General features: G+C 48.0%; 1 protein-coding gene across 2 annotated transcripts in view; it reads right to left on the reverse strand.

Moving 5' to 3' along the window:
* Positions 1-26,036, reverse strand: part of LOC135916237 (calcium-activated chloride channel regulator 2-like) — a 558,001-nt gene that overhangs the window by 70,222 nt on the left and 461,743 nt on the right. For both annotated transcript variants that reach the window (XM_070538796.1, XM_065449547.2), the window contains exons 4-5: positions 11,706-12,033; positions 9,764-9,932 (exon numbers count right to left, since the gene is read on the reverse strand). In XM_070538796.1, coding sequence (XP_070394897.1) covers positions 9,764-9,932; positions 11,706-12,033 — 497 coding nt within the window. The remainder of the gene's footprint in view (positions 1-9,763; positions 9,933-11,705; positions 12,034-26,036) is intronic.

Here is a 26,036-nt window from a genome sequence, read left to right on the forward strand (position 1 = left end):
TACAAAATGTTTCATCGTATCTCACGGCTCTGGCCCCGTCGCTTTCTGAGCCTGGGGATGAACAGCCAGCCTTGAACATTTCGTAGTGTACCTGGAGAATGTTGGAACACGTATCTTTTCACCCTTTGAAATTTCATGCTCCAATTCATTGTATCTCTCAGCGTGATTGCTCTGTATAGTTACGTCTGCCTCCTCACACCATAAAAACCGACCGACAGACCTGCTGCGACTGACTGACCTGCCCTCTCTCCTTCTTTGTCTTGCCTTGACCTGACTGACCGTCCTAAACACATTTAGGTCGAGTTTTATGTAAACAATGTATTTCTTGCAGCCACTCATTCAGACCTGAGAGGGTGAAAGTTGTCCAAAGGTCGCCTTTCAAAGTCGGGCTTCAATGGTCACGAGTAAGTACGGCTGGAAAAGTGGTGGAAGCGTGCTCAGAGCTCTCGCCCAAGACCAAAAAGGTTCCCCGCCCTCGTCCTAGAGCGAAGAAAGAAAATACGACAACCTTCTGTGTGGCTCGTCATAAAATACGTGTACTTTAGTCCGCAACCAACCGCTTCACTCACGTGCGTTCTCGTGGACAAGCGATTTGTCTCCGGAGATGCCGTCTGGCAAAGCCCCCATCGCGAGCCTGAGCTACACTCAAAGTCACGGGCGGTTCTCGAGAACGCCGTCACAACGGAAAACTTTTAAAACTGTGGCCCTCGTGAACGGCGTCCGAGCGGCCTTTTTTTTCGCCGATTCGGTCGCCCGTGAAATGCGACGCGATGGGTGCTTTTTGGCTCCAGCAACGTCGAACGACCTGGACAGAACGCATTCAATCGCCCGCGGAAACTGCATAGAGAACTTGTGAAAGGGACGCGTGTCGTCTCGCTTCTGAAAGCAGAACAACACGGACGGTTTGGATTTCGTGAAGTGGGCCGAGCGGAAACTTCTGAATTGCGCGCCGTTTGTCATGACCGACTGCATGGTGGCGTCCTTCTCTTTAACCAAAAAAATATAAATAAGTATACGTAACGTGTATTGCACGAATCACCTGATGATAGCCGTACGCAAAATGGCAATACAGTGCTTAGCCTCATCGCCTCGTACCCCTTGGTATCACCGCGATGCGTAAGTGTGTGTATATATATTTCAAGGTAATATGCCACTGAAGTTCGAGCGACTGCTTTGATCGGTGCTTTGGCACTCGAAAACGAGCGCGGATGACGCTTCGTGGTGGACAAACACTTAGCGTTGTGAATACGCGCCTTCGTGTTCCTGATCGGTTTGCCACGCCAGCTGTGTCACCTGTCATAACCTCCGTACAACGTGTGCGATTAGCGCACGCACGCACGCACGCACGCATGCACGCTCGTTCGCTGAACCACTCACATAAAACCAAGCCCTACGAGTGTTTTCAGCACTACTCCCGCGAACAAAGCCACCACCATGGCCGTTACGCTTGCATGTTCAAACGCGACCTTTGTTAGGTTGTTGTCGAGCACCGCGCAGCAAACAGTGTATACAAACGCGTTTGCGAGATAATTATAGTCTTGCAACATGCAAGTACGCCTAAACCGCAAAGTAGTTAGGTAGGTAGGTTAGAGAGAGAGTGTGAGAGGTTCTAGTTGGGGAGGAAAAATTGGGGTAAAGTGCGGCGCAGTAACTGTCTCTCAGTTGAGGGCACCTCAACCGCACTGCACAGGGAGGGGGGGGGGAGGAGTGGGTTAGAGAGATGGAGAGAGAGAGAGAGATCAATAGGTAGATAGATAGAGAGAGATCAATAGTTAGATAGATAGAGATCAATAGTTAGATAGATAGAGATCAACAGACAGACAGACAGACAGACAGACAGACAGACAGACAGACAGACAGACAGACAGACAGACAGACAGACAGACAGACAGACAGACAGACAGACAGACAGACAGACAGACAGACAGACAGACAGACAGACAGACAGACAGACAGACAGACAGACAGACAGACAGACAGACAGACAGACAGACAGACAGACAGACAGACAGACAGACAGACAGACAGACAGACAGACAGACAGACAGACAGACAGACAGACAGACAGACAGACAGACAGACAGACAGACAGACAGACAGACAGACAGACAGACAGACAGACAGACAGACAGACAGACAGACAGACAGACAGACAGACAGACAGACAGACAGACAGACAGACAGACAGACAGACAGACAGACAGACAGACAGACAGACAGACAGACAGACAGACAGACAGACAGACAGACAGACAGACAGACAGACAGACAGACAGACAGACAGACAGACAGACAGACAGACAGACAGACAGACAGACAGACAGACAGACAGACAGACAGACAGACAGACAGACAGACAGACAGACAGACAGACAGACAGACAGACAGACAGACAGACAGACAGACAGACAGACAGACAGACAGACAGACAGACAGACAGACAGACAGACAGACAGACAGACAGACAGACAGACAGACAGACAGACAGACAGACAGACAGACAGACAGACAGACAGACAGACAGACAGACAGACAGACAGACAGACAGACAGACAGACAGACAGACAGACAGACAGACAGACAGACAGACAGACAGACAGACAGACAGACAGACAGACAGACAGACAGACAGACAGACAGACAGACAGACAGACAGACAGACAGACAGACAGACAGACAGACAGACAGACAGACAGACAGACAGACAGACAGACAGACAGACAGACAGACAGACAGACAGACAGACAGACAGACAGACAGACAGACAGACAGACAGACAGACAGACAGACAGACAGACAGACAGACAGACAGACAGACAGACAGACAGACAGACAGACAGACAGACAGACAGACAGACAGACAGACAGACAGACAGACAGACAGACAGACAGACAGACAGACAGACAGACAGACAGACAGACAGACAGACAGACAGACAGACAGACAGACAGACAGACAGACAGACAGACAGACAGACAGACAGACAGACAGACAGACAGACAGACAGACAGACAGACAGACAGACAGACAGACAGACAGACAGACAGACAGATAGATAGATAGATAGATAGATAGATAGATAGATAGATAGATAGATAGATAGATAGATAGATAGATAGATAGATAGATAGATAGAAAACGTGGCACTTTGTCCAGACATCCGTGGGGCGTCGCGTTATTGTTGGACCGCTGCTCTCACCCTTTCTGTCCCTGCGCCATCCGAAGTCCCCAAGAGTTAAAAGAAAGAGGAGGACAAAACGAAAGGCGTAGACAGGAAAGGGGCGGTATATAAGAGGACGAGCGGACGAGTAACGTCGAGGTAGTACCGGCTCTGGTTCCTCTTTTACTGCCGGTAGAGCTCGTGGCCCTCGAAACGCCCTCCAGGGGACAGCGAAGGCATCGATTGCGCCCCCTTAGCGCGTGCCTTGCCACACGGCACTTCCCTTTTTTTGGAGAATGGCGAAGCAAGGAAACGAGAAATAAATGAAAACGGGAGAGGAATACAAGGTGAAAGAAGCAAACGATGGACGAGGAGCTCAGAGGAAAACTTCCGGAGTGGAGATGACGCCTTGATAGTGGAGAGACACCAGCTTAACGTGACCTTCCAAGCGTTGTATACGAGTATACAAACGCTAAGAACAAAGGGTGCACTGCAAACACTCCCACGGCGGGTGTAATTGCTGGGTCACCATTTGATTCCGTTTTCGTGGGTTGTCGTACTTGTGCATAAAGTTAGTTCACTCTGCTTAGGCGTGGGTGTGTGTTGTGTGAGGGGTACATTTAAGGAAAAACTGAGAAAATTGGGAGCAGAGAGTATTAGCATATTGCTATCAGTCCACCATTTCTGCAGCCACTTCCACCACCTGCGAGCTTTGCACGTGCGACGCTTGCAGGAGGCTGGCGCGCTATCGGTAACCGCGTGGGTGTAGCGGTGCGCTAAAACTCTCTAATACCTTCGACAGACCAGAGTCTACGCAGGCCATCAAAGTTTACGAGCAATCAAAAACTGAATGAAACGTGGGACGGGCAATGAAAAACGCGTTGACAGCGCCAAAAAATACGAGACACGAAAAGCAAAGTCCACCTCGCAGGACCCCACAGAGCCTTCAAATCTCTACTTGAGCCAAGAATGAACGTACACAAATAAAGTGCTCAAGGACTCTCAAATATTGATCTAAACATGGGAGAAGCATTCAGGAACATGTTAACTGCGGCAAAAAGGACGGGACACAATATAGGATGTTCACAGGACGCTAAAACTCGCTAATCTCTATTTCAGCCCAAAGTGAACGGAAACTACTAGAGTGTACAAGGACTATAGAAATTGGAATTAAATGCGAGAGTAGTGTTGGGAAACGTGTTGACACCTCTAAGAAAGACGAATCACAAAACGCAAAGTAAACAGGACTGGCGCAAGTGTTCTGTGTCTAGTCTTCTTTAGCGCCGTTATGTTGTGTTTCACAATGTCATTAACCAAGCGTTCGCTCAGGCTTTAATAATAAAACAGGAAGTTGCGTCCGCGAAGGGTGTTGCCAAGAATCCTTGCGTTCTCAGTATACATAGAGCAGCAGAGAGCACGACTGCCGCTCCAGGAGTTGTAGTATAACCTATATACGTTAAAGCAAACCGTAAGGAACAACGCAGTTCTTTCAGAGGCGGTGGCCATCCTTGCGCAGTACACTCGCTTCGCAAGGGAAATGTACCCCCCCCCCCTCGCCCCTCCCCCTCTCGCCCCCTCTCCCTCCTCACTTCTGTATTCGATTCCCGAGAGCAAACAGCGGTTGCCACGAAAGAAGAGGCACAGAATTAAAGGGGGGCGAAGAAAAAAGGATAACAAAGAAAGGAGAGTTGGCAGCCACATCTTGGACACGACGGTGACGCGGTCTTCAAACGTCGCTTCTGCCCGATCCTGTGTGCGCCCTTTTGAACGATTACATTTCGCCCGAAAGGTGTATACCGTCTCGCTCGCGTCCCCGTCTGTCTGTTTCTTTCTCTTCGTTGTTCTTTAAACATTTGCTTTCCCTACTACGGGAAGCGCTCTACGCCTTTCTTGAACAACTCCATTTCGACCTGGGAACAAACAGCGTCTGGCAATTCGGCATCGAGGTGTGCTTTTGCTCGTCTTGCGTCTCCCGCGCTTTCTGTGTCTACGCAAACGCCTTTCCTCCTCTTCTTCTTCTTTCTTTTCTTTTTGAGATTCGAATCCACTTCGTGCTTACAGACACTTTGCTCGCGGTAAACGTTGGAAATCAACTGCACTTTCGGAAAACGGCATTCGGTATAGTCACAGCAGAAACAGCGCGCTTACAAAGAAAGCGGAGACGAGAGCTAACTTAAACAATCGAAACTAGTATGTTCAAGGTTTGGCAGCTCTTTCTCCACCAGTTTTAGAGTGTCGGAGAGTTGGTTACCACAACTATTACACGTGCTTTACCAGTGGAAACAAAAAAGAAGAAATTACTTGCTCGAAGCAGCTGTGCGTTTTGACCCTGGTTCTATGCAGCTCACTCTAAACAGATGTACGAGCTGTTCGCTTACACGAATCCTACAACGTCGGGTTGAGTCGACCTGTCAGGCCGGACACAGCTCGACTCCATCATCATCATCATCATCATCATCATGGTTACGCCCACTGCAGGGCAAAGGCCTCTCCCATACTTCTCCAACTACCCCGGTCATGTACGGCCATGTTGTCCCTGCAAACTTCTTAATCTCATCCGCCCACCTAACTTTCTGCCGCTCTCTGCTACGCTTCCCTTCCCTTGGAATCCATTCCGTAACTCTTAAAGCTCGACTCCGCGTTCGTGTAAACGCTAGCGGGTCGGGCTGGGCGAGCGTCGAGGCGAATTTCGTCGACCCGCGTGCGAGGAGCGCGTTGGCACGCTCAACCCGCTTGGCGAGATGAATGCAAACGCCGTCGGGTCGGGTTGGGTCAGGTCGACTTCTGAATCGACCAACTAGCGTAGGATTCACGCAAATGAATGACAGAGACACAGAGACGCAGCTGGACACCACAGCGCTCTCTGTGTCTGTGTGTGTTCGCGCTATTCCACTAAGCGATGCAATGGTGGTGATCTTCAATCGCGGCCACAAAAGACAACGATCTCGGGGTTAACAAACACAAATCTCGAAGACCATGTTTTCGTGTACTGCAGACGCCGGAAGCGGTTGCGGGAACTTGAACGAAAACGCCGTGCCGCCATGACCACATGCGCGAACATGCTCAAACATTCACTCTCTCACAGAGGTTTGAAAGTTCAGGATGGTTATTTACGATTACTGTATCGCACGTGTTTAAACTAAGGAAATTTCGTTAGAAACAACGCGCATTCAGATAGAAATTAAATAAATGTTGCTAAGAGCAACGCAAAGCTCCGGAGCATCAAGTGCCGACGAATATTCTCGCGATTTCGAAAACGCAGCCCTGCGCACATTGCACGTCAAATAACGACCGACACTGAAGAGAGTACGAGGTTTGCGAAACGGATTTAAATTTGATGATATAAAGTTGCTCTAGAAGTGCTGGCGTCATCGACGTCTTCACGACGTCCACGACACAGAGACATATATTTGCTGGTGTCCCCACGCAGCAATAACGTTAAGTACGGTGACGTTGGTAATAAATCACGAAACAAGAATTCTGCACGCGTTTTCATTTTCAATGTTCTTTTTTTTTAAGTTTGCTGTCCGTGTTGTACGTGGTATAGCCGCAACCTCGCCACAGCAATCTTAGGAACAGGCAGTGCCAATTCATAGTTACGTCACAACGCATTCACCTTCCGAGATATAGAAATTGGTTCGTAGAAAAAAAGAATCATAGTGAATTATTGAGGGCGCTCTGACACTTGCGTACAACGTTTTTGCAGGGCTTAAACGGTACGGACCTTCGCTTTAGGCAAAAGAATAAAAATAAATAAATAAATAATAATAATAAAAATGAAAAAAAGATCAAGCGCTATGTTTGTGCTCATCTGAAGCTCGTAACTTCTAACGACTAAAAATATATATTTCAGTGTTTAAGAATGACTCAGAGCAGGAGAAATATTGCGTCGCCTCAAGGTATTGTTTCACAACGGCCTGCATAGGGGCATCGATTTGCCTTGTCGACAATAGTGGGGGAATGCTGTTTCTTCTCAATCTTCCACGCCGGGCTCGAGCAATATGTCATCCCCGATATTACGACAGCGCTCACCTCGCAAAGCGACCGATGAGGAGATAAGCAGCTCGAATCGAGTCAGATGCATACGTCGTCTTTTTTTTTTCGGTTTTGTGGCGTATATACTATATAGCTATCGCGGGGCGCCAGCAATCGCTTCTCGATTTGAACCGCGACGCTTACGAATTCCTCGTGGCGGGACCGAGTGGCGAAATTTGGCCGCCGGCCCGCGTGCGGCCTCTGAACAAAAGAAAGAAAGAAAGAAAGAAAGAAAGAAAGAAAGAAAGAAAGAAAGAAAGAAAGAAAGGAAGAAAGAAAGAAAGGAAGAAAGAAAGAAAGAAAGAAAGGAAGAAAGGGAAATGACGAGATAATTTATTCGCCCAACGAAAGGCGACACTTCTCCTCCGCGGCGCATGCACTCTCGTTCGTTCGTTCTTTCAAGTGGTTACGCAACAGCGGGACAATATCGAGATGCGAAATACCTCGAAACGACATACAACGCCCCCACCAACGGCGGCGGTGAGATTGCATCTGGAATCGAGTCGAGCGGCAGTGTGGGACGTGAGAATCGAACCGGGCTTCAGGCGCCTTTTGCACAAGCTCGATCGTTCGACGAGTTTCACAGTCCGTCTCTTTCTTTCTTTCTTTCTTTCTTTCTTTCTTTCTTTCTTTCTTTCTTTCTTTCTTTCTTTCTTTCTTTCTTTCTTTCTTTCTTTCTTTCTTTCTTTCTTTCTTTCTTTCTTTCTTTCTTTCTTTCTTTCTTTCTTTCTTTCTTTCTTTCTTTCTTTCTTTCTTTCTTTCTTTCTTTCTTTCTTTCTTTCTTTCTTTCTTTCTTTCTTTCTTTCTTTCTTTCTTTCTTTCTTTCTTTCTTTCTTTCTTTCTTTCTTTCTTTCTTTCTTTCTTTCTTTCTTTCTTTCTCGACTATTCGATTCTTCTTCCCCTCGTAAATCAGCTCAAGAACGGGAAATATGGCGGGATTGACACGCTGCTTTCTCGCTGTATAGCCGTAGCATTGGCACTTTAAAAATAATACGTCGGAACATGCGCGAAGCGAAGTTTTAGTGAAACGATTGATTAAACGCAGTAAGACTTCTCAATCTGCGCGGCTTTTGGCAGGAAAGCAATAACGCGCCGGCCGGCAGGACTCGAAGACCCACTCCGCCCTACTCATGTGACTCACGGAACCGCATGATTACATTGCCTCCGGGATCGGCCCACTTTTCTTTACTCGGCGAGAAATCGGTCGAGCTGACGCACCACATCCCGGGAAGAGCAGCCATGAAAGCTTCGCTCTAATCATGGAATTATGCACTTGAAGAGGCAGTAATTGTATGTGGGAGGATATTCAGGCACCATTTGTGGTTTCGTTGCGTAATTTCGTAGATAACGGAAGCGGTCACCGGCACTGGCAGATCCGGAGCGGTGCTTCGTCCCCTGCAAATGCCACCCTTGAGCGCTGACAGTATTGAGCGTGCAGCGAGGCAGTGTAATCTGTAGGCCGGATAACCGCTGGTCCATTAGAGTCACAAAATGGGTGCGAAGCGCAGTCGAGAACGGCAGGGAACTAGGAGGTGTGCTGTAATGTCAGGTGCTCGCTGGGAAACGCCTCCGCCCAGTGTTAACAAATTTGAATTAGGATGATGATGATGACCCGATCTCGCAATTATCGACAGTACACCCCTTCCCAATCAGAGCAGCACTAATGCAGAGAAACTTCGCAAAGTATGACCGTTGCTGCCTTGACGAAGCCCCTTTGGTTATGTTGGCAAGAGTGGTGGGGGATAGAGGGGGGAGGAGAGGCACATTCCATGTTCAGCACAAGTTCCCTACGAGGTAGTGTCGTGGGACTGCAAGACCACGTAAGGGCAATCGAACGGTCAAGCAAACGAACCCCAGCGAAGGAAGGTAACAAAAAAAATATATTAAGGGAGGCAAAGACAAACAAGCGGGCTAGACGTATTCAAGAAACACGGAGGGCGTGTATTGAAGGTTGGTGGCGTGACGAGAGAGCGTTGGACAAGGGAAGCGCAGGGCGTGGACCGGTGGACTCCTCGAACAATGGACCTGTGGGGCAGAGACCACAGGTTCGAGCGGAGAAGCGACAGGGCGCGCCGCCCCAACGTTCACGTGCGCGCGTCTCAGCTCTGTGACGCATCGTCTCAGTCATGGCTGGGAAAAAAGGAGGAGAACAACGAGGAGGAGAAGAGGCAAGGTGCGTGAGTGCAGAACTGTGCACGATACGGGTGCTTCCATCGCCTTAACTGCGTTGGAAGAAAAATACAAGAAGCACATAGGGCTGGGAACAGTCCGGCCTAATGCGAACAACTCCTTTCCACGACCGCTTTCAGTCTCCTCAGCGCGAAGGATATGAGGGAATCGCGGGATTCTCGATCTATACTGTTAGGGACAACCAACCACATGGAGCCAAAGAGACAAGGAAAAATTGGGGAAAAGCATGGAGAATGTTAACTGACGTTTCAATTGAAATGTGGAAATAACGAGAGAAATAGAAACGAAAAGAGGACGAAAAGGACAGCTCGCGAACTTGAGAATGTCATTCGCCCGAAGCAAGGGCAAATGACGTCACTCGCGTGAGGGGCACTCACCTCCAGTCCAGTTCGAGCGGTTGGTTGGTGCAGCTTGTAAGCGCCACGTCGGCTGGGTCGTGGCTCCCGGAGCGCGCCCGGTAGGCGGGGTACAGGGGGTCACCCGGGTAGCCGGTCTCGGTGAACACGCCGTACCGGTAGTGAGCCCACTCCCGCACGAACACCCGGTCTGCGAGCACCATAGGGCGAAAGTGTCAGTTAGTGCTGTGAACGAATCTGCGGAGGAGAATGGCCCTGCAGGGCCTTTATTAAAGTTTATCCAATCCAATCTGCTGCAGTATTGAAGGCCTAAACAACTCATAAGGCTACTGCGCGACTGTCGTTTGTACGGTGGCTTGTGGGTTACCTATTTTCCAAATGAATTCCTCCAACATTTCGAAGTGATCTTAGATGGAACGCCGTGGGACCTTTTCCCGGACTTTGGGGACTGCTGTCTTGAAAGTGGTGCCAGTCTTGAATGCATGCTAAGTAGACAAGACTTCACTACACACCGGCTTCAATTTCGCAGTAGCAAGATGTGCCATAATGCCAATAATTATAGAGCTTACTAGCGGGCCCATTAAATTACCTGGCTGAACATTTCGATTTGTCGCGCAAGTAGGCTTCTTCAAGACAGTTGAGGCGCGTATAGGGAGAGCATGAAAAACAGCGGCGACGTTGGCGCAGAGGAGCTTGGAGAGGAAGCACCTGCTTCAGTTACGCTGGATTATATGTCCCAAATGGTGCGGAGCACAGCCCCAATGCACAATTACATATGTCTCCGCTCTGAGGAGTAATTAATCGTGTCTTCACAAGGGGTGTAAACGCACTAAATGGCAGACGTTACGTTTCATATTTCCCGGTACATACACCTGTACTTAAATTCTACCTGAACAGGGGTTTAGTTCGACAGGGAAAATGCGCATTTCAGCGGCGCTTGTAAACGGAAGCGTATCGTTTCAAGAACGCTCGTCTTTATAGAACACGTGCGGCGTGAATGAGAATTCGCGAAATGTGCTTGCACAAGAACGTTTTGTGGGGACGCATTGCTCCAGCGCTCAGTGCCCGCCTAGTGCACATAAGACGTATTGGACAGTGTGTATAGTATAGGGTGTACCAGCCAAATTTAGCCAAGATGTCCAACGAAAAAAACTTATTTAGAACACACGGTGCAAGATACGCTTTTAACATCTACGATTTTCGGTCAGCAGATTTCTGGCGACCGAACACGTTATATCTTATAAATGCATCTTGCACCGTGTTCCTCGAAAATCTTTCTTTTTCTTTGTACAGCTTGGCTAACGTTAGCTGGGACACGCGGCATAGATCAATGTGTTATTCAACGCATCGTCACCTGTCATATACTTCTCAATTTTACGGTCTCTTCCATCTTTAGCCAGGTGAGGTTGCCATTACCCAGGTGCAGGCTAAACACAAGCTCTCCCCGCAGACCTCCGCTCTTCTCTCCATGAAAATCTCCTCGTCCCCCTCACAGGAGTGCGTTTGCTACGGCATGTCGACCGGCGAAGCAACCAGCGCCGGTTGCTTCGCCTCTAAAGCTAACCTCTCTGGTGAGGTTTGGCTTGTCCGGTATTCGGGTAAACGGGAGCGGCCTGCATTGTGCAGCCACCTGGTGGCGCAGAGCTCACACAGACAAAAACAGCTAATATTGCAGTAACCAAGTGTATTTTACTTTGCTGCAGGGCGTAAATTTTTGGCAGCAACACGATTACGCCAGTGCCGAAAATTTGCACTAGCAGTTACGTAGAATACACTTAGTTACTGCAATATTTGCTGTTTTTGTCTGTTTGAGCTCTGCGCCACCAGGTGGCTGCACCATGCAGGCCGCTCTCGTTTACGCCTCCACCTCCACCCCGTCCGCCCGCGTTTACCCGAATACCGGACAGGCTAAACGTGTCTACACCGATTCCCTAAATTACGCGGTATACCGGCGGTCACTCACCGGGAGGTCCGTACTTGCTGGCCGCGGGACCACCTTCTTCGAGCAGCGCCAGGAAGCCCGCGCTGATGGCGAGTCGCTTGGCGCCCTGCCCGCAACCGGCGTGCTGCACGGTGAACGGGTTGTCGCCGAAGGGCCCGCCCTGGGGCTCGAGCCGCAGGTCGGCGTCCCGGTGCAGCTGCCAGCCCGCGCGGGTCACCACGGGCGTCGGGGCCCGCGCCCACGTCTCCTTGGGACCCCACGACTTCGGCACGAGCACGATCACTTCCTCCAGGAAGGCCCGGTTCCGCGTCGACTGGAACAGGCTGATGGACGCGTTCCGGAGAAGGGCCTGCGCACAATAGCCGGAGGAGAAAAAGAAAGAGCGTTTAATTAATTTATTTTATTTATTTGTACATACTGCGGCCCCTACATGGGGCTATCGCAGGAGTGGGTTATACAAAAAAAAGGTCATGCAAAAAAACCAAGTAAACAATAACATTAAAAATTCACAAGAAATGAAATAAGGCAGATGACACAAATGAAACTCACAACAGCAGCAACACTGAGAATCAGTACAAAAACGAGAATGAGTAAATACACTGTAACAACAAGAAAATACATAAAATCAGGTGTGGTTAACTTTTAACAGGAAATCGTTTAATGGAAGTGACCTAATTGTTCCGGGAATTAAGTTCCAGAATTCAATAGTACGTGGAAAAAAACTGTATTTAAATTTATTAGATCGAGCAAAGTAAGGCTTAATATTAAGGTTATGGTGACTCCTACTTGACCGAGGAATGTCTGAAGGAATATACATGGGATGTGAGACACGATAAGAAAAATTGACGATGCCATGCAGAAACTTCAATGACTCAATGCGACGGCGTGCATTAAAGCTGAACCTGCCGGCCCCGCTACACGTAGATCTTCTTCTCAGAACTATTCTCGGAATATATTCGGACAAGCAGGATTCAAAAGCGAAATCAAGATTTCAAGTTGTGCAGCTTTCATCTTTATTTTATGCATACATTTTTTTACTTTATTTTGCCTTCCCTCCTCTCGGGCCTTAATTCTCTCCGCTCTCCCCCCATAGTCGGTCATCGAATGTGATATCACGGCTCAAGTCCATTCGCTATTTTTCACAGTAGAGTTCTGAATAATCGCTCGTGATCGCTTACATTCGCGAACGTATACCGCAGCATTCCCGTCGCGCGCTCAATCTGATTAGACAAGACTTTCTTTCGCTACAGGATCCGCGACAACATTCAATAACACAGTAAGTGCGTGTTGCGCCGAGCGACAAATTGATAACGGTGACAATCCGGTGAAAAGCGGTGACCAACAAGTACCTATTCGAACCCGCTTCTAATCAATAAGATATCTCCGGAGTTCTCAGCAACTACAACATGCGATAAATGTAACGGCAACATAAATCTCAATCATATGCTCTGGCATTGCTCCGCGTTACGCAGCGACAACGACAACACTGAAGAGCGGTGGGACGCAGCTCTACGCAGTCTCACGTTCGAAGAACAGCTATGGGCAGTCCAACGGGACCGCGAAGCGACCGAAAGGCTTGTCCTTTCAGTTCCAACGTGGGAGCGACCCGCTTCGGGATAGGAAACTAGCGCGACCTAACGGACCATAATAAAGGTTTTCCATCCATTCAAAAAGTGAAACAATGTATACGCGCCACAATATGAACGTAGCGGGTTCGATTCCCGAGTGCGGCGATCGCCTGTCTTCCATACTGGAGCGGAATGCAAGAGCGCTCGTGTATACCGTGTTATGGGTGCATGCTAATGAGTATACTGAGGTGATATTTTCAATTTTTCTTTTCTATAATAAATGAAGGTCTTGGGCCTCGAAACTCTAAAAAAAGACATATTGGCAGGCCCTAAGAATGCCTTAATAATGTGCTATAGTAGCTTTCCACTAGCCAGCTTGGCTTTCGCTTCCTATAGGAAGTGATGAGTGCGTGTCTCCACGTCATGACACAAAAAAAAAAAAATTATGCGTGGCTCTGCTATCGCATACACCAGATACCAACGGAGCTGGGGGAAAGCCAGTAAAGTAGTGCCATTCTTTTCCACTGCGAGAAAGAGGACCGCCGAAGCGAGCGCGAGGGTTTTTATCGGAAAGCAATGACGTCACACCACCGGTGTCCCAGCTGTGCCACTCCTTCTCCCCCGCTAGGCTCCATCCACCCTCGCCGCGTCGTTACGCTGCGCGATGCTATTTTTATACTCTGCTTTCAGTCTCTCTCAGCGCTCTCTCCCTCCCAGCTCGGTGAAGCTGTGGACGTCAAGAGAAACCCAGCGAGGTTCTAACAGATCAACTGTAAAAGTTATCACGTGAGAGCAGGACATCGCGATGTTCTGGCACTTGATTACGGCTGGCTGGGTGGTCTGTTATGCCGCTACGTAGGGCCGCGCAGGGAGTGGCGGTATACGAGACAGTGTGGACGCGAGTCGAGACAACAAACGGGCGCTAAGAAACAAAACGAACCGTAAAGCGAAACGCTCTGACTGTAAGCATCTTTTGATGTTTCTCACGCCTCTAACGTGAGGGGAAAAAAAAGATTCCCGATTCCTGCATCACGTCAGAAGGCATGGTGCTCTCCACACGGCGTGCTCTGCGTGTAGGTGTTCGTGTCATTTCCGCGTCCGGAGAGAAACGCAAGCAGCGTGGGACGTGTTCGCGTTCACTAGGAAATTGAGCAAAACGCGTTTTCGGCTTCGTTTCCCGAAAGAGCAACGTTCAGCCGTTTCCGGGCTTGCCTCTTCGAGCCCCTGAGTTTTCGCCGTACCAGCTGGGGAAGAAAGGGGGAAAAAAAATACGAGGCCTCGCTTGTTCAGCTCGCCAGGCCAAAGCAGGTTGGCCTTCTTTATCAGAACTTTTTGTTGGGCTAGTTGGTGCATATCACTGAAGTACTATAGCGCCAAACAGACGACACAAGAAGCCTTCTTCATATTTTGAAAGGGAACGGTGTAGCTGACGTCAGTGATTATAGGTCGTCTTAGGAGACTATATAAGGCGACCAGACCTGAAATAGGGAGTGCATTCGGGAGAGTGTATGCTGTTGGGCTCCTTGGTGCCTGACGCTATCGAAACGATTACTGTGACGGGACGAATATCTGGCTCCCCTGTTTTGTGTGTTACGTGACGAGGCGCGAGACGCGAAAACGCCGCGTCTGACGGTGGCCTGCAATTCGACGCGGAAAGAATGACGCTGTTTCACAGCCTGCAGATCAACAGCATTCCCAACGCGTTCTACCCAGCCACATGGCGCATTTCCTCGAGGACCGGCGGAGTGATGAGGAAAGTAGTTCCACATGCGCCTGTTGATTGCCTTCCTTCGAGACGCCTAGTTGATCAACGTTCGGTGAAACCCCCGTGATAAAAGAACGTGAGAGATGCTCATGCGGATGAACTCCCGGCCAAGCACGCTAGTACGTACAAGGTAGACGTGCGTACATCTGCTACGGCTTGCCGACATTTCTGCCCTATTTCTCTCTATGACCATTGAGTGATCGCTGAGGGATCAGCGAATGGCCATTGAGTGACCACTGACTGACCACTGAGCGTCCAGTAAATGACCATTGAGTGACCAATGAGTTTCCAGTGGCATTGCTAAGACGCGCCGTGACTCAAACCGCGCCTGCCCAGACGGCAAGAAAGCCCATCTCGAATTAGCCTGCTCAATCACTTTTCCAATGTACACAGAAAGAGGAGGCGACGCGAGAAATAAATCAAAGGAAAAAAATATAACAGCTTCGCCATAATAACGAAGCAATGAATGCGGTAGTAACCTGTTAAGAGTATTACAGTAAGTGTAAGACTCGTAGCTGTGGTGGCACTATGAATTGAAGTAAACGTAAGCTGACTAAGTAAAAACGAGTTGTGCAAGAAGTCCTCTGCTTGAATCCTGCCATCGGACAATTTCATATATATTTATCCGTTAACGCCAACGTCTTTGGTAAAGATTTTACCACCACTTTTCCGTATCGGGCATGTTTCAAACCTCCTTCCTGTACCGATCCTGGAGGTTGTGCGCAACCGCGCTAATAAAATTACACAGTTTTCAGGTTTTAGCTCTGCTATTGTTTCGAAATTTTAATATTTAAGGCTCAGGAGACAAGGTAAAAGGCATGCACTGTCGGTGTTTTTTTTTATTCATGACATTTGTTTGTGGGCTGCCATTCTGAAAATTCTGAGGAATAATACTGTCGAGATTGTAAGACCTGGTATACGAGCAACTTTAGCGATAGAATGATTTGGCAATTTAATTCGCATATACCGCATGTCATGTAGCATGGCATATCGTATTGCATACATATACCTAAGTATACACGGAACCACACGGCAACTTCAAAAATTCGCTTGGAGCGTCTATACAATTGCTATCGCAATAAAAGAAGAAGACGCACTCGCAAAAGGAGCAAGGTTCCAGGCTGTTTCGTCAGCGGCCACGCATGGTGGAGGGCGGTATCGAAATGAACATGGCGTAGTGTGCTTCGTGTGGTAGAACAGCAGGTTCCACATTCAAAATGGAATCACCTATATATCTTCCTCTTTCCACCCCCTCCCCCATTTTAATCTGGAATGGAAGGGAAGAGGACGCGGGAGAACGAAGATTTGACAGAATCTAATCAACCAAATAAAAAGAAATGTATCAAAACCAAGCTCAGGACAAGATATAGTCACATGGCCGGTAGAAGAGAGAGACAGAGAAAGAAAGAGAGAGTGCCAAAAAAAGACAGAAGAAAACGGATGATAGCACAGCTTCGAAGCTTTTCTCGCAAGACCCGCAAGCGGACAGGTAAACTCGATGGGAGCAAACCAGCGCAAAGCTGCGCTCCCGCAACCAACGCGTAGACGTAAGCCCACGCAGCCTTACAAAGTACGAAAACAGAGGAACAGCATGCGGACGAAGAAAACAAAATGAAGAAAGGAAGGAAGCACGCCGGCAGAGCACGCAGATGCAGGAATGAATAAGGAAGGCCGACATTCAATGCGAAAGTGCTATTTGGTCCTGCGTATACATTTAACGTCGGCGGCTCAGGCCCATTTCTTTTTTTTCGACGGCCAACATCCCGCCGCAGCAACCGCCACTACCACCTTTAGCAATCCCGCTTTTATTTGCTTTCTTTACTGCTCAGTGATCCTACGGCTCGCATTTTTTTTTTTTGCATTACATGCTTTCGGTTCAGCGCGAGCTAAGTAGATGACATAGCTGGTAGACTGCACCCCCCCCCCCCCTCCTCCCTAACCCTTTTCCCTCTGATAAAAGTAGATAGCCGGGCTGTGCTTTATTTATATCTGTAATGCACGTACCACGGTGCAAGCGCCGTTCATGGTTGCGCAGTATAGACGTCTGCAGCCATATACAAGCGGCGTACGTCTGCTCGAGAGAGCAAAAAAAAAATGAAAAGAAACCGTCGTCTGCTGCCCGGTGCGGCGCCATCACATGTATAGTGCCTGCCCTGGACTTTGCGCGAGATGGGGGCCCCGATATAGTGGAAGTGCCAGGAGAAGACCAAGAGTGAACTGACTTTCTTCCAGGATCCGGGCTGTACTGTTGCCAACGGGAGAGCACGCAAGTTGTTGACCAAGCCGCTCGTGCTGCTATGCCACAGGGATCGTTTCTCTTCTCGCGTATATGTTCATCCGTCTTCGGGTCTTGATCGGGTAAACACCGGACGGGTACGTTGTAGACTTGCGTCTGTGTGCGTTCGCGGAGTTCCATGTACAAACTCGCGCCGACCAGTTTTCGGGATTAGCTTCGCGGTCCGTTTCAATTTTCTGTGCGTATACAACGACTAACGGTGTTTTCGAGAACCGCGCGTACCTTGTAGGGAAAACAAGATCAGAAAGGCGTTCGTGAGTTTTTTTTAAATATATGTTTGTATTTCCCTGATGTAGCAGAAGAGCATGCAAACTTAAGTGCCTAGAGACAAGACCGGGAGCTAGGTCGCTGAGAAAGATTTCAGTCATTCTTTTTGTTTAAGGCTTCGCATTGTTAACCACATTTTGGGATAATCGTTTTTTTTTCTTAGGCCTAGTTTGCCATAATTACACTAGCTAATGAGACGAACAAGGTCAACGCGAGCATCTGAATCTTATGTGAATAAAGCATGAGCATATCACAATGGTTCTTTTATTCTTTAGCAAAGCATACGTGATCAAGTTATAGAGCTGTTGTAAATAGTATCTGCTGTGCTGTATAATGTTTGCGCGAATAGGGGATGCAAAGATGATTAAGACGTCGATAAACCATTAGTAAGTTATATCCTAATAGCCCTAGACAAGCAATCGGTAAACTGTATGGAAATCGGATGAACGCTCGCACAGCTACACACACGGCCAACTGTATAATCGAGACCCAGCGGTACCTGATGGTATCAAATAAAAGTCGCAACACCGGATAACAATAACGATCCTATTTGAATCGTTAGCTTTGTAACCGGTGCGGGAGGCGCTTCGTTTACGTTATCTCCAGAATCGACTAGTCGTGAGCGGTGAATGTTAAAAAAAAAAGAAGGAACTCGATCGAGCGAGAGGAATCAATACCAAGTGTAGACACTGCAAGCTGGCTCAATGTTGGACCAACATTGTTCGACGCAAAGTCAGCATGGCCCTGCGCAACGTTCTTAATTTACACCACTTAGGCACACGTTCACAGCATTAATCATACCTAAGCCCATTTCAGACTAACAGTCTACTGCGTTGCCATGAGTCTCGCGTTGCTAGAATACTACGAAATGGCGGGCCTACATCGGACCTCTCCCCTGCACTGGCAGTGTTTCATTATGCAGGTTCAGACGAAACGTATAATGTACGTATACGGAACCCTGAGCGAATGTTCGATTATGAATGGGGAATTTCTTTCTGTTTTCTTTCTTTGGTTTATTCAAGGCAAAGTTGGTACAAGATTGCCTTGAGAGACACGGCTCAACTCACCTGACTCGATCATGCCACCCCGGAAGCAAAGTAGCCAGAGGATACAGTGTAGCAGCAGATAGGGAACACACACACACACACACACACACACACACACACACACACACACACACACACACACACACACACACACACACACACACACACACACACACACACACACACACACACGCGCGCGCGCACACGCACACGCACACGCACACGCACACACACACACACACACACACACACACACACCTAGCAAGCAGATATTTATGCTGTACAGGTCAAAACGGGAAGGCGAGTTGATTTTACATACATGTGATCGCTGTCCGCATGAGATAAGTGGTAGTATTAAACAAAATTGTCAAAGGCACTAGTAGTACCATTACACAGCGATAAAGGAACATCACATAAAAAGAAAGTAGCTCAATATAGTTGAAATTCGGGCTTGTTGGTTCACGATCTTCGGATTGTATAGATTAGACGGAGCCACACAAAAAAAAATAAAAAGAAGATAGAAGGACACAACGACAAAGAGCGCTCTGTGTCGTCCTGTTCCTTTTTCTGGTCTTTCCGCCTGCGCTGTACAATCCGTACATCAATTATTTTAGACGTCATGAGAACTTTCGTATTCTTCAAACGTAGGCAACATGTAATATAATGGATGTAGGTGGCAGTTAGGATATCGCATATATATATATATATATATATATATATATATATATATATATATACGTGTGTGTATGTATGTATGTATGTATGTATGTATGTATGTATGTATGTATGTATGTATGTATGTATGTATGTATGTATGTATGTATGTGCGTGTTAAAAAGATGGCGTAGTTCTCGCTGTGAGAACTTCCTACTCTTACAGGAGAGAGAGAGAAAAGAAGAAATTATAGTTTTACCTGCCAAAACTACGACCTGATTGTGAGGTACGCCGTAGTTGGAAACTACGCATTACTTCTGACCACTTCGGGGCGTTTTTTAACTTGCGCCCATGCTCCCATGCACCCCATGAATGGCACACTACTGCTTGTTCTTTTTTTTGTACTTCGCTTTCATCGAATGGAGGCCGCCGCGTCGGGGCATCGAACCGGCAACCTCGTGCTTAGTAGCGCTACGCCGCAACCTATAAGCTATATACTGTCGCACCATACGTGTCCAGAGCTGGAGGTACTGCTGAAATCTGCAGATTCTTTAAATTTATTCTACACTTAAACCAAGGAGTTCCGTCCACCTAGAATGTAGAAGGGGTGGGGGGGGGGGAGGGAATCGCTTCGTGGCCGTGTTTAGCTTATATCTCCCGCCTATAGATGTTCGCGGTGTTTCGTAAGCGCACAAGGGCTCGGTTTCGAAAAAAAAGCCCACTCTAGCGTCTTTCAGTTAACAAGAGTCAGCAGTTTATTTCTTCTACTTTAGGAACGAATGCCTGAGCCCTGCGGACATAGATTGGGCAACGAAGGTCGTCCTTAAAGCGGGCCGCATATTATGCGGGCAGTTTCTGGCCGGTAAGCTTTAGGCACTCAAGTTTCCAGCGCAGTTTCGACAGTCGTTATTTCGGCAGCCTGCGTTTTAGTTTCGTTCGGTGATGCGATTACATTGGATTACTTTTTGGTTAACCTTTCTTTTTAGTTATTCGCAACGTTGTTCGATATCCAACAACGTAAACTAATTTAACATATATTATAAAAAAAGAAGCTTAGTTGGGTTCAGGTTTCGGATAGTCTATAGCTGGCATGTTTTAGAGCAATGAATAAAAATATGAGCAGTGTGGTCGATAACCTTCTTTTCCTTCTTTTCGGCGATAACCGCCATTTTCAACACAGATCACAAATACATAGAATCGTACAAACTTGCGAAAGCCTCTCAGACGTGAACGAACTGGAAACGTGAAATATATATAATCGTTTCGCGCTGTATTATCTGTTTGTTTTCTTAACCTCATATTGCCGGACCAGGCGATCAAGTTTCAGGGCGACTGTAAAGCACTAACGACAATCGCTCATCTTCTTTATTGAGGCGATGTGAAGCACCAGTCATTTGCAAATGCTCGCAATATTCAACATTATTTCCAATCCGATTCGTCCGTATATACCTTAACCAACGAGCCATATTCTTGCGACGTATATACAAGTGTCAGATGTTCGAGAGCCAGAGTAGGTATTCACGATTTTGTTTTTTTTTAGCAATTCCGGGAATAGAAAGACGCACCAGTATTTGGGGCATTACCCATGGTAGCATACCTGGAAGTTCAGCAGGGGCAAATTATGATGGTATGGCGGATTCTTGGCATTTAATGGCTCTCGAAAAAAAAAGGAGTCCAGCCGCGTATGTCGGGAAGTGTCAATAAGGGGTGGCGTCGGTGACCACACAATAGATGCAGGAATACTCGAAGGGGTTCGCATCGCAGAAAGACAGGTAGAAGGGTGACGCGAGCTCCTTCAATTCTACCATCAGTTGAGGTGGAACGTGGAACACCTAGACATGTTCGCAGCATCTGTGTTCTCGGCATCTCCGGCCGCCCTCTCTCTGTCCGGAGGCCTGTCGAGTCCACGGTCCCAGTATTTCCTCCTCGAATCCTCTGTCGGCACTCGCTTTGACTTGACTGATTTCCAGCCGCTTTGCTGCGTGCGCAGACAGTGTTCCCTCACTGAAGGCTAAGTTCTCTCTCTCTCTCTTTCACTCCCCATTCCCCTACACACGTGTAGGGTAGCAAACTGGACTCAGTATGGTTAACCTCCCTGCCTTTCCGTCTTCTCTCTCTCTCTCTCTCTCTCAGTGTTCCCTCTATCTCGCTTTCCTCTTTCTGTTCCCCCTTTCCCTCACCCCCAGTGTAGGGTAGCAAACCGGACGCTCGTCTGGTTGACCTCCCTGCCTTTCCTATCTATCTATCTATCTATCTATCTATCTATCTATCTATCTATCTATCTATCTATCTATCTATCTATCTATCTATCTATCTATCTATCTATCTATCTATCTATCTATCTATCTATCTATCTATCTATCTATCTATCTATCTATCTATCTATCTATCTATCTATCTATCTATCTATCTATCTATCTATCTATCTATCTATCTATCTATCTATCTATCTATCTATCTATCTATCTATCTATCTATCTATCTATCTATCTATCTATCTATCTATCTATCTATCTATCTATCTATCTATCTATCTATCTATCTATCTATCTATCTATCTATCTATCTATCTATCTATCTATCTATCTATCTATCTATCTATCTATCTATCTATCTATCTATCTATCTATCTATCTATCTATCTATCTATCTATCTATCTATCTATCTATCTATCTATCTATCTATCTATCTATCTATCTATCTATCTATCTATCTATCTATCTATCTATCTATCTATCTATCTATCTATCTATCTATCTATCTATCTAACTCTCTCTCTCTCTCTCTCTAACTCTCTCTATCTCTCTCTCGTCCATTCGAGCGTAAAGAAATGTCACAGCGAGCCACCGCGACCGCGGCGGGTCGACGCACAGTCTCCATACGACCCCGCAGCGCCACACCGCCAGCGGAGCTCAAGACCCGTCCGAAAGAAAGCGGCTCTCGTCGACAAATAAAAAGGTCGGCGGCGCTGCTTTACACCAACGCGAATCTATTTGTCATGCACAGCGCGCGAGCAACTCGTGGCGGCAATTAATGCCACGCCTGGCAGCAGCGACTGCTTTCTCTAATTAGCGGGAACGGGGCCTCACGTACGGCGAACCAGGTCGAATGGCGGCGAGACGCGCCGCCGCTGAACGAACGACTATCGAGACCGTTCGTGTAATGGTTAATGACTGGGTAATTTGACCCCCGTATCCCACCGCCCCCTCCCCCCCCCCCGCCCTCCCTTACCTCCCGGACCCCGCCAAATTTGGCGCGCGGTCAAATTACCGGGCCATTAAAGCGTTCCGACGCCGGGCTGCGCGCGTGCAACTTTAAGTGGCCCTCGCTTCACGGGCTTCCGTACATTCCGCGCGGCGAATTCGAAGCCGGAGCAATGACCTGCTCTCCCGATAACTGCCTATACTTACTCTGTAACTTCCGTGCAAGAAATACGGTTCGCAGCATTTCACGTGCCAAACAAACGCTTTACATATCTATGCGAGACAGTTTATATACAGTCTTCAAAAAATATTTGCACACCTTGGGGGCTTACCTTGTTCCACAGCAATAAGCATCGTCTGCCTTGCTCCCGCTTCCTTGCTTGAAAACTTTGCGCTGGCTACTGAACTCGCTACTGAGATTACGCTTAGATAGTAAACACCTATTTCTCTTCAAATGAACGAGTGTGAAGTTCTCGTTCCGAAAGAAGCACTTGCAAGTGTAAATTGAATAAGTCTTTTCTTTATTTTTTTTTAGTGGCCTCCCCTTCTGCAACTTTTGCGTGCTCTCCATCGCGGTAGCTTTATGGTTATGACGTTGCGTTCGTAAGCTCGAGATAGAAGGTTCGATCTCAGCCTCGGCCTCATTTCAATGGAGGCGAAATGAAAAACAAAAAAAAATCCTCGAGACTTCCCAGATTTAGGTGCACGTTAGGGAACCTCAAGCGGTCGAAATTAATCCACTGTCTCCCACTATACGGCGTGCCTCATACTCATGTCATGAATTCGGCACGTAAAACCTCAAAATCTAATTTATTTAACGCTTGAATTATGCGTCTGATGGAAATGGCGTGCCTCGCCCGGGAATCGAGCCCTAGACCTCGTGATCAACACCGTAGCGCGGAAAGTCACAATGCGGGCGAACGACGTGCCAACTTACATAACGAAAATAGAAATATCCAGACAGCATACACGGGCACGATCTCACGGCCTCAGAAACCGATGAGCTTGCGAATTCGGGACGTTCGAGTGGATGGTCCTGGTACGCGGTGCAGCGCCATTAATTTCACTTAGACGCGAACCAGCCTAGGCGGCAAGGTACGGAAGAACAGATCGCGTCGATGGCGAAATAAATGACGCAGACGGCAGGCAGCCAGCCTTCCGATCGGTATGCCCCGCTTTTCATTTCGCCTTCGAGAGCCCATAAATAACGACCGCGCTAACCAGCGACGCCAGCGGGGTGTGGTTAAGGACTGGGCCCATTAATCACTTAACACCTACACGTCGCTCTTCATCGCGCGTTCCGCGAGCACTCGCAGCTTCGGTTCGGAGCACCTAAGCCTAAAGCATACGCCCTTTCCCTCGCTACCGGCTTGGTCCTCTGTTTACTGCCTATGTCTTCCGCGTCGGGAAATGTCGATGATACCGTACCTCGAAGCCTCAATCGACAGCTGGCTTCCTTCTCTAATCGAAGACGGCGTCCAATACTCGCCGCAGACCGCTAAGCAGACGGCAAAGAGAGCAGCCGCCATCTCAAGCCCCGTTCCAGATCTGTCGAAGCCGGTAGACAGCGGGAGAGGAGGAAGGAAGTAAGCGTGGTCCTCCGAGACGGCGCGCACACACCTTCGGTTGCGATCGCGGAGGCCACGTTATAGCTAGGTAGGGGGGAGCTCGACGTCGGGCAGTTATGCGTTAAGCGAGAAGAATATCCGCGGATTCAATGGGCTCAGTTTTTTTTTGTTATTCACGACCGTGCGAAGTAATAGGCAATGCAACCAGACAATGCACAGGGGAAGCTAATTATCGCATTTAATTGAAATGTGGAAATCATAAAGTTGAAGGAAATGAAAGTGGACGAAAAGCTAGCTTGCCGCAGCTGGGTGGGGACCGAGACAGCCCCCTCGGTTTCAATCGCGCGGTATTTTACCAATTAAGCGACCGCGGCGCTATCTCTTGCCACTTTCTTGGGTATTAGTGTATGCGTATGCGTATTGCAAGCGAGAGAGGGAGAGAGAGAGAGAGATATGTTATTATATAGTTGGGAATGTCAAACAGCGCCACTCGCGCTAAAGGCGGATGGCGTGGAGTACAGAGTACACCCTTGGCAAGAAAAATGACTCCGTGTCCAACGCCGCCTCTCCCCGTTTCTCCTTCCCTACGCGGCCCATCTGCACGTTGACTTTTGGGAAATGTAGCCGTACCCACGATCAATGGGGTTTCAAGGCAGCGTTTAGTCCGTGGCAGCTCTCACCCAGGCATGCAGCGCAATACATGGGGCCAACTAGGGCCAATGTTGGTTTTGAGCCGGCACTCGCTGGGCCTGCAAGGCCCACCGTCGCCTCTGTAATCCCAGTGCTGGCAAAGCCACCGTATCCGACATCCAGCACTGGCCCTGCCTCCGCCGGTGAATGCCCCTTAATGGCTAAGAGAAAAGACGGGGAATGCGGGAGATGGAAATTCAAGACGATGAGCAAAACGTGAACGAGGTGAATGGTGGAGCCAACGTTTCGACAAGTGGACTTGCCTTCTTCAAGTGGACTTGGCTTCTTCAAGGCCTTGAAGAAGACAAGACCACTTGTCGAAACGTTGGCTCCTGCATTCACCTCGTTCACGCTTTGCTCATCGTCCTTAATGGCTAAGCCAGACGAAGCAACTGGCTATCCCGGGCCTGCTTTTCCGTTAGGGTGTCGTCATTGGATGTACAGTCAACCGCAAAAGTTTACGGGACGCAGGATCTGCCAAGAAGCTGCATTCTCGCGAAGCGTGGTCACACAGCCTCGAATTAGGTGTTCCAGCAAGTAGTAGCCTTCGCCACCTACACAGTGATTCATTAAATACGAAGTGTCGTGCCTTAACAGTGCAGGAATTCACATTTGAAGGGGAAACTGCATCCCGTAAACTTTTGCTGTTTACTGTACGTCTCCTAAACATTGGTTAGCAACGTCGGTTCAGTATGCTATGGGCATTGACACATTGTTTAGCCGTTCTGACAGACCCGTCTATATCGACCTGTCAAACAGAAAGGCACGTCAATATTTAGTTTTCACGTAGCATTCGCTCGCCATTCGTGAGTATATATATATCGACGCCCGCGTCACAGTCCGTGCCACTGTGCACCCTTGGATGGTAAACGGCATATAGATATGCTCCGCGTACTAGTCGAAGCCGTTTGCACGACAGACCATTCTCGGAAGAAAAGATCACGGGCCTTTCGCCGATGAACTCTATAGTATGGACGGTGACACCAGAGCACTCTCGAAGACAACTGGACTTGACGAGTGCTTGTGACTATACAGGCTGTGCCAATTTATCATGCGAGATTAAAAAAAAAAAATATGCAAACGCCAAGTAGCTAGCTCGACAGAACCAAAGTAATGCCCTTGCCGTCGATTGGAGATACTCAGATTATTTCTTGCATACCGCTTAATTACATATTAGCCTTAATTATTTCATAATCTTCTCAAATATTATAATTAGAGTGTCAAATGAGAAAAGTGAAGAGCAACATGAAAAGCGCCCGATACAGCTTTCTGTAGCTCAATACGTGCTACATTT

This window comes from Dermacentor albipictus, chromosome 5 (genome assembly GCF_038994185.2).
Source record: "Dermacentor albipictus isolate Rhodes 1998 colony chromosome 5, USDA_Dalb.pri_finalv2, whole genome shotgun sequence".
Lineage (NCBI taxonomy): Eukaryota > Metazoa > Arthropoda > Arachnida > Ixodida > Ixodidae > Dermacentor > Dermacentor albipictus.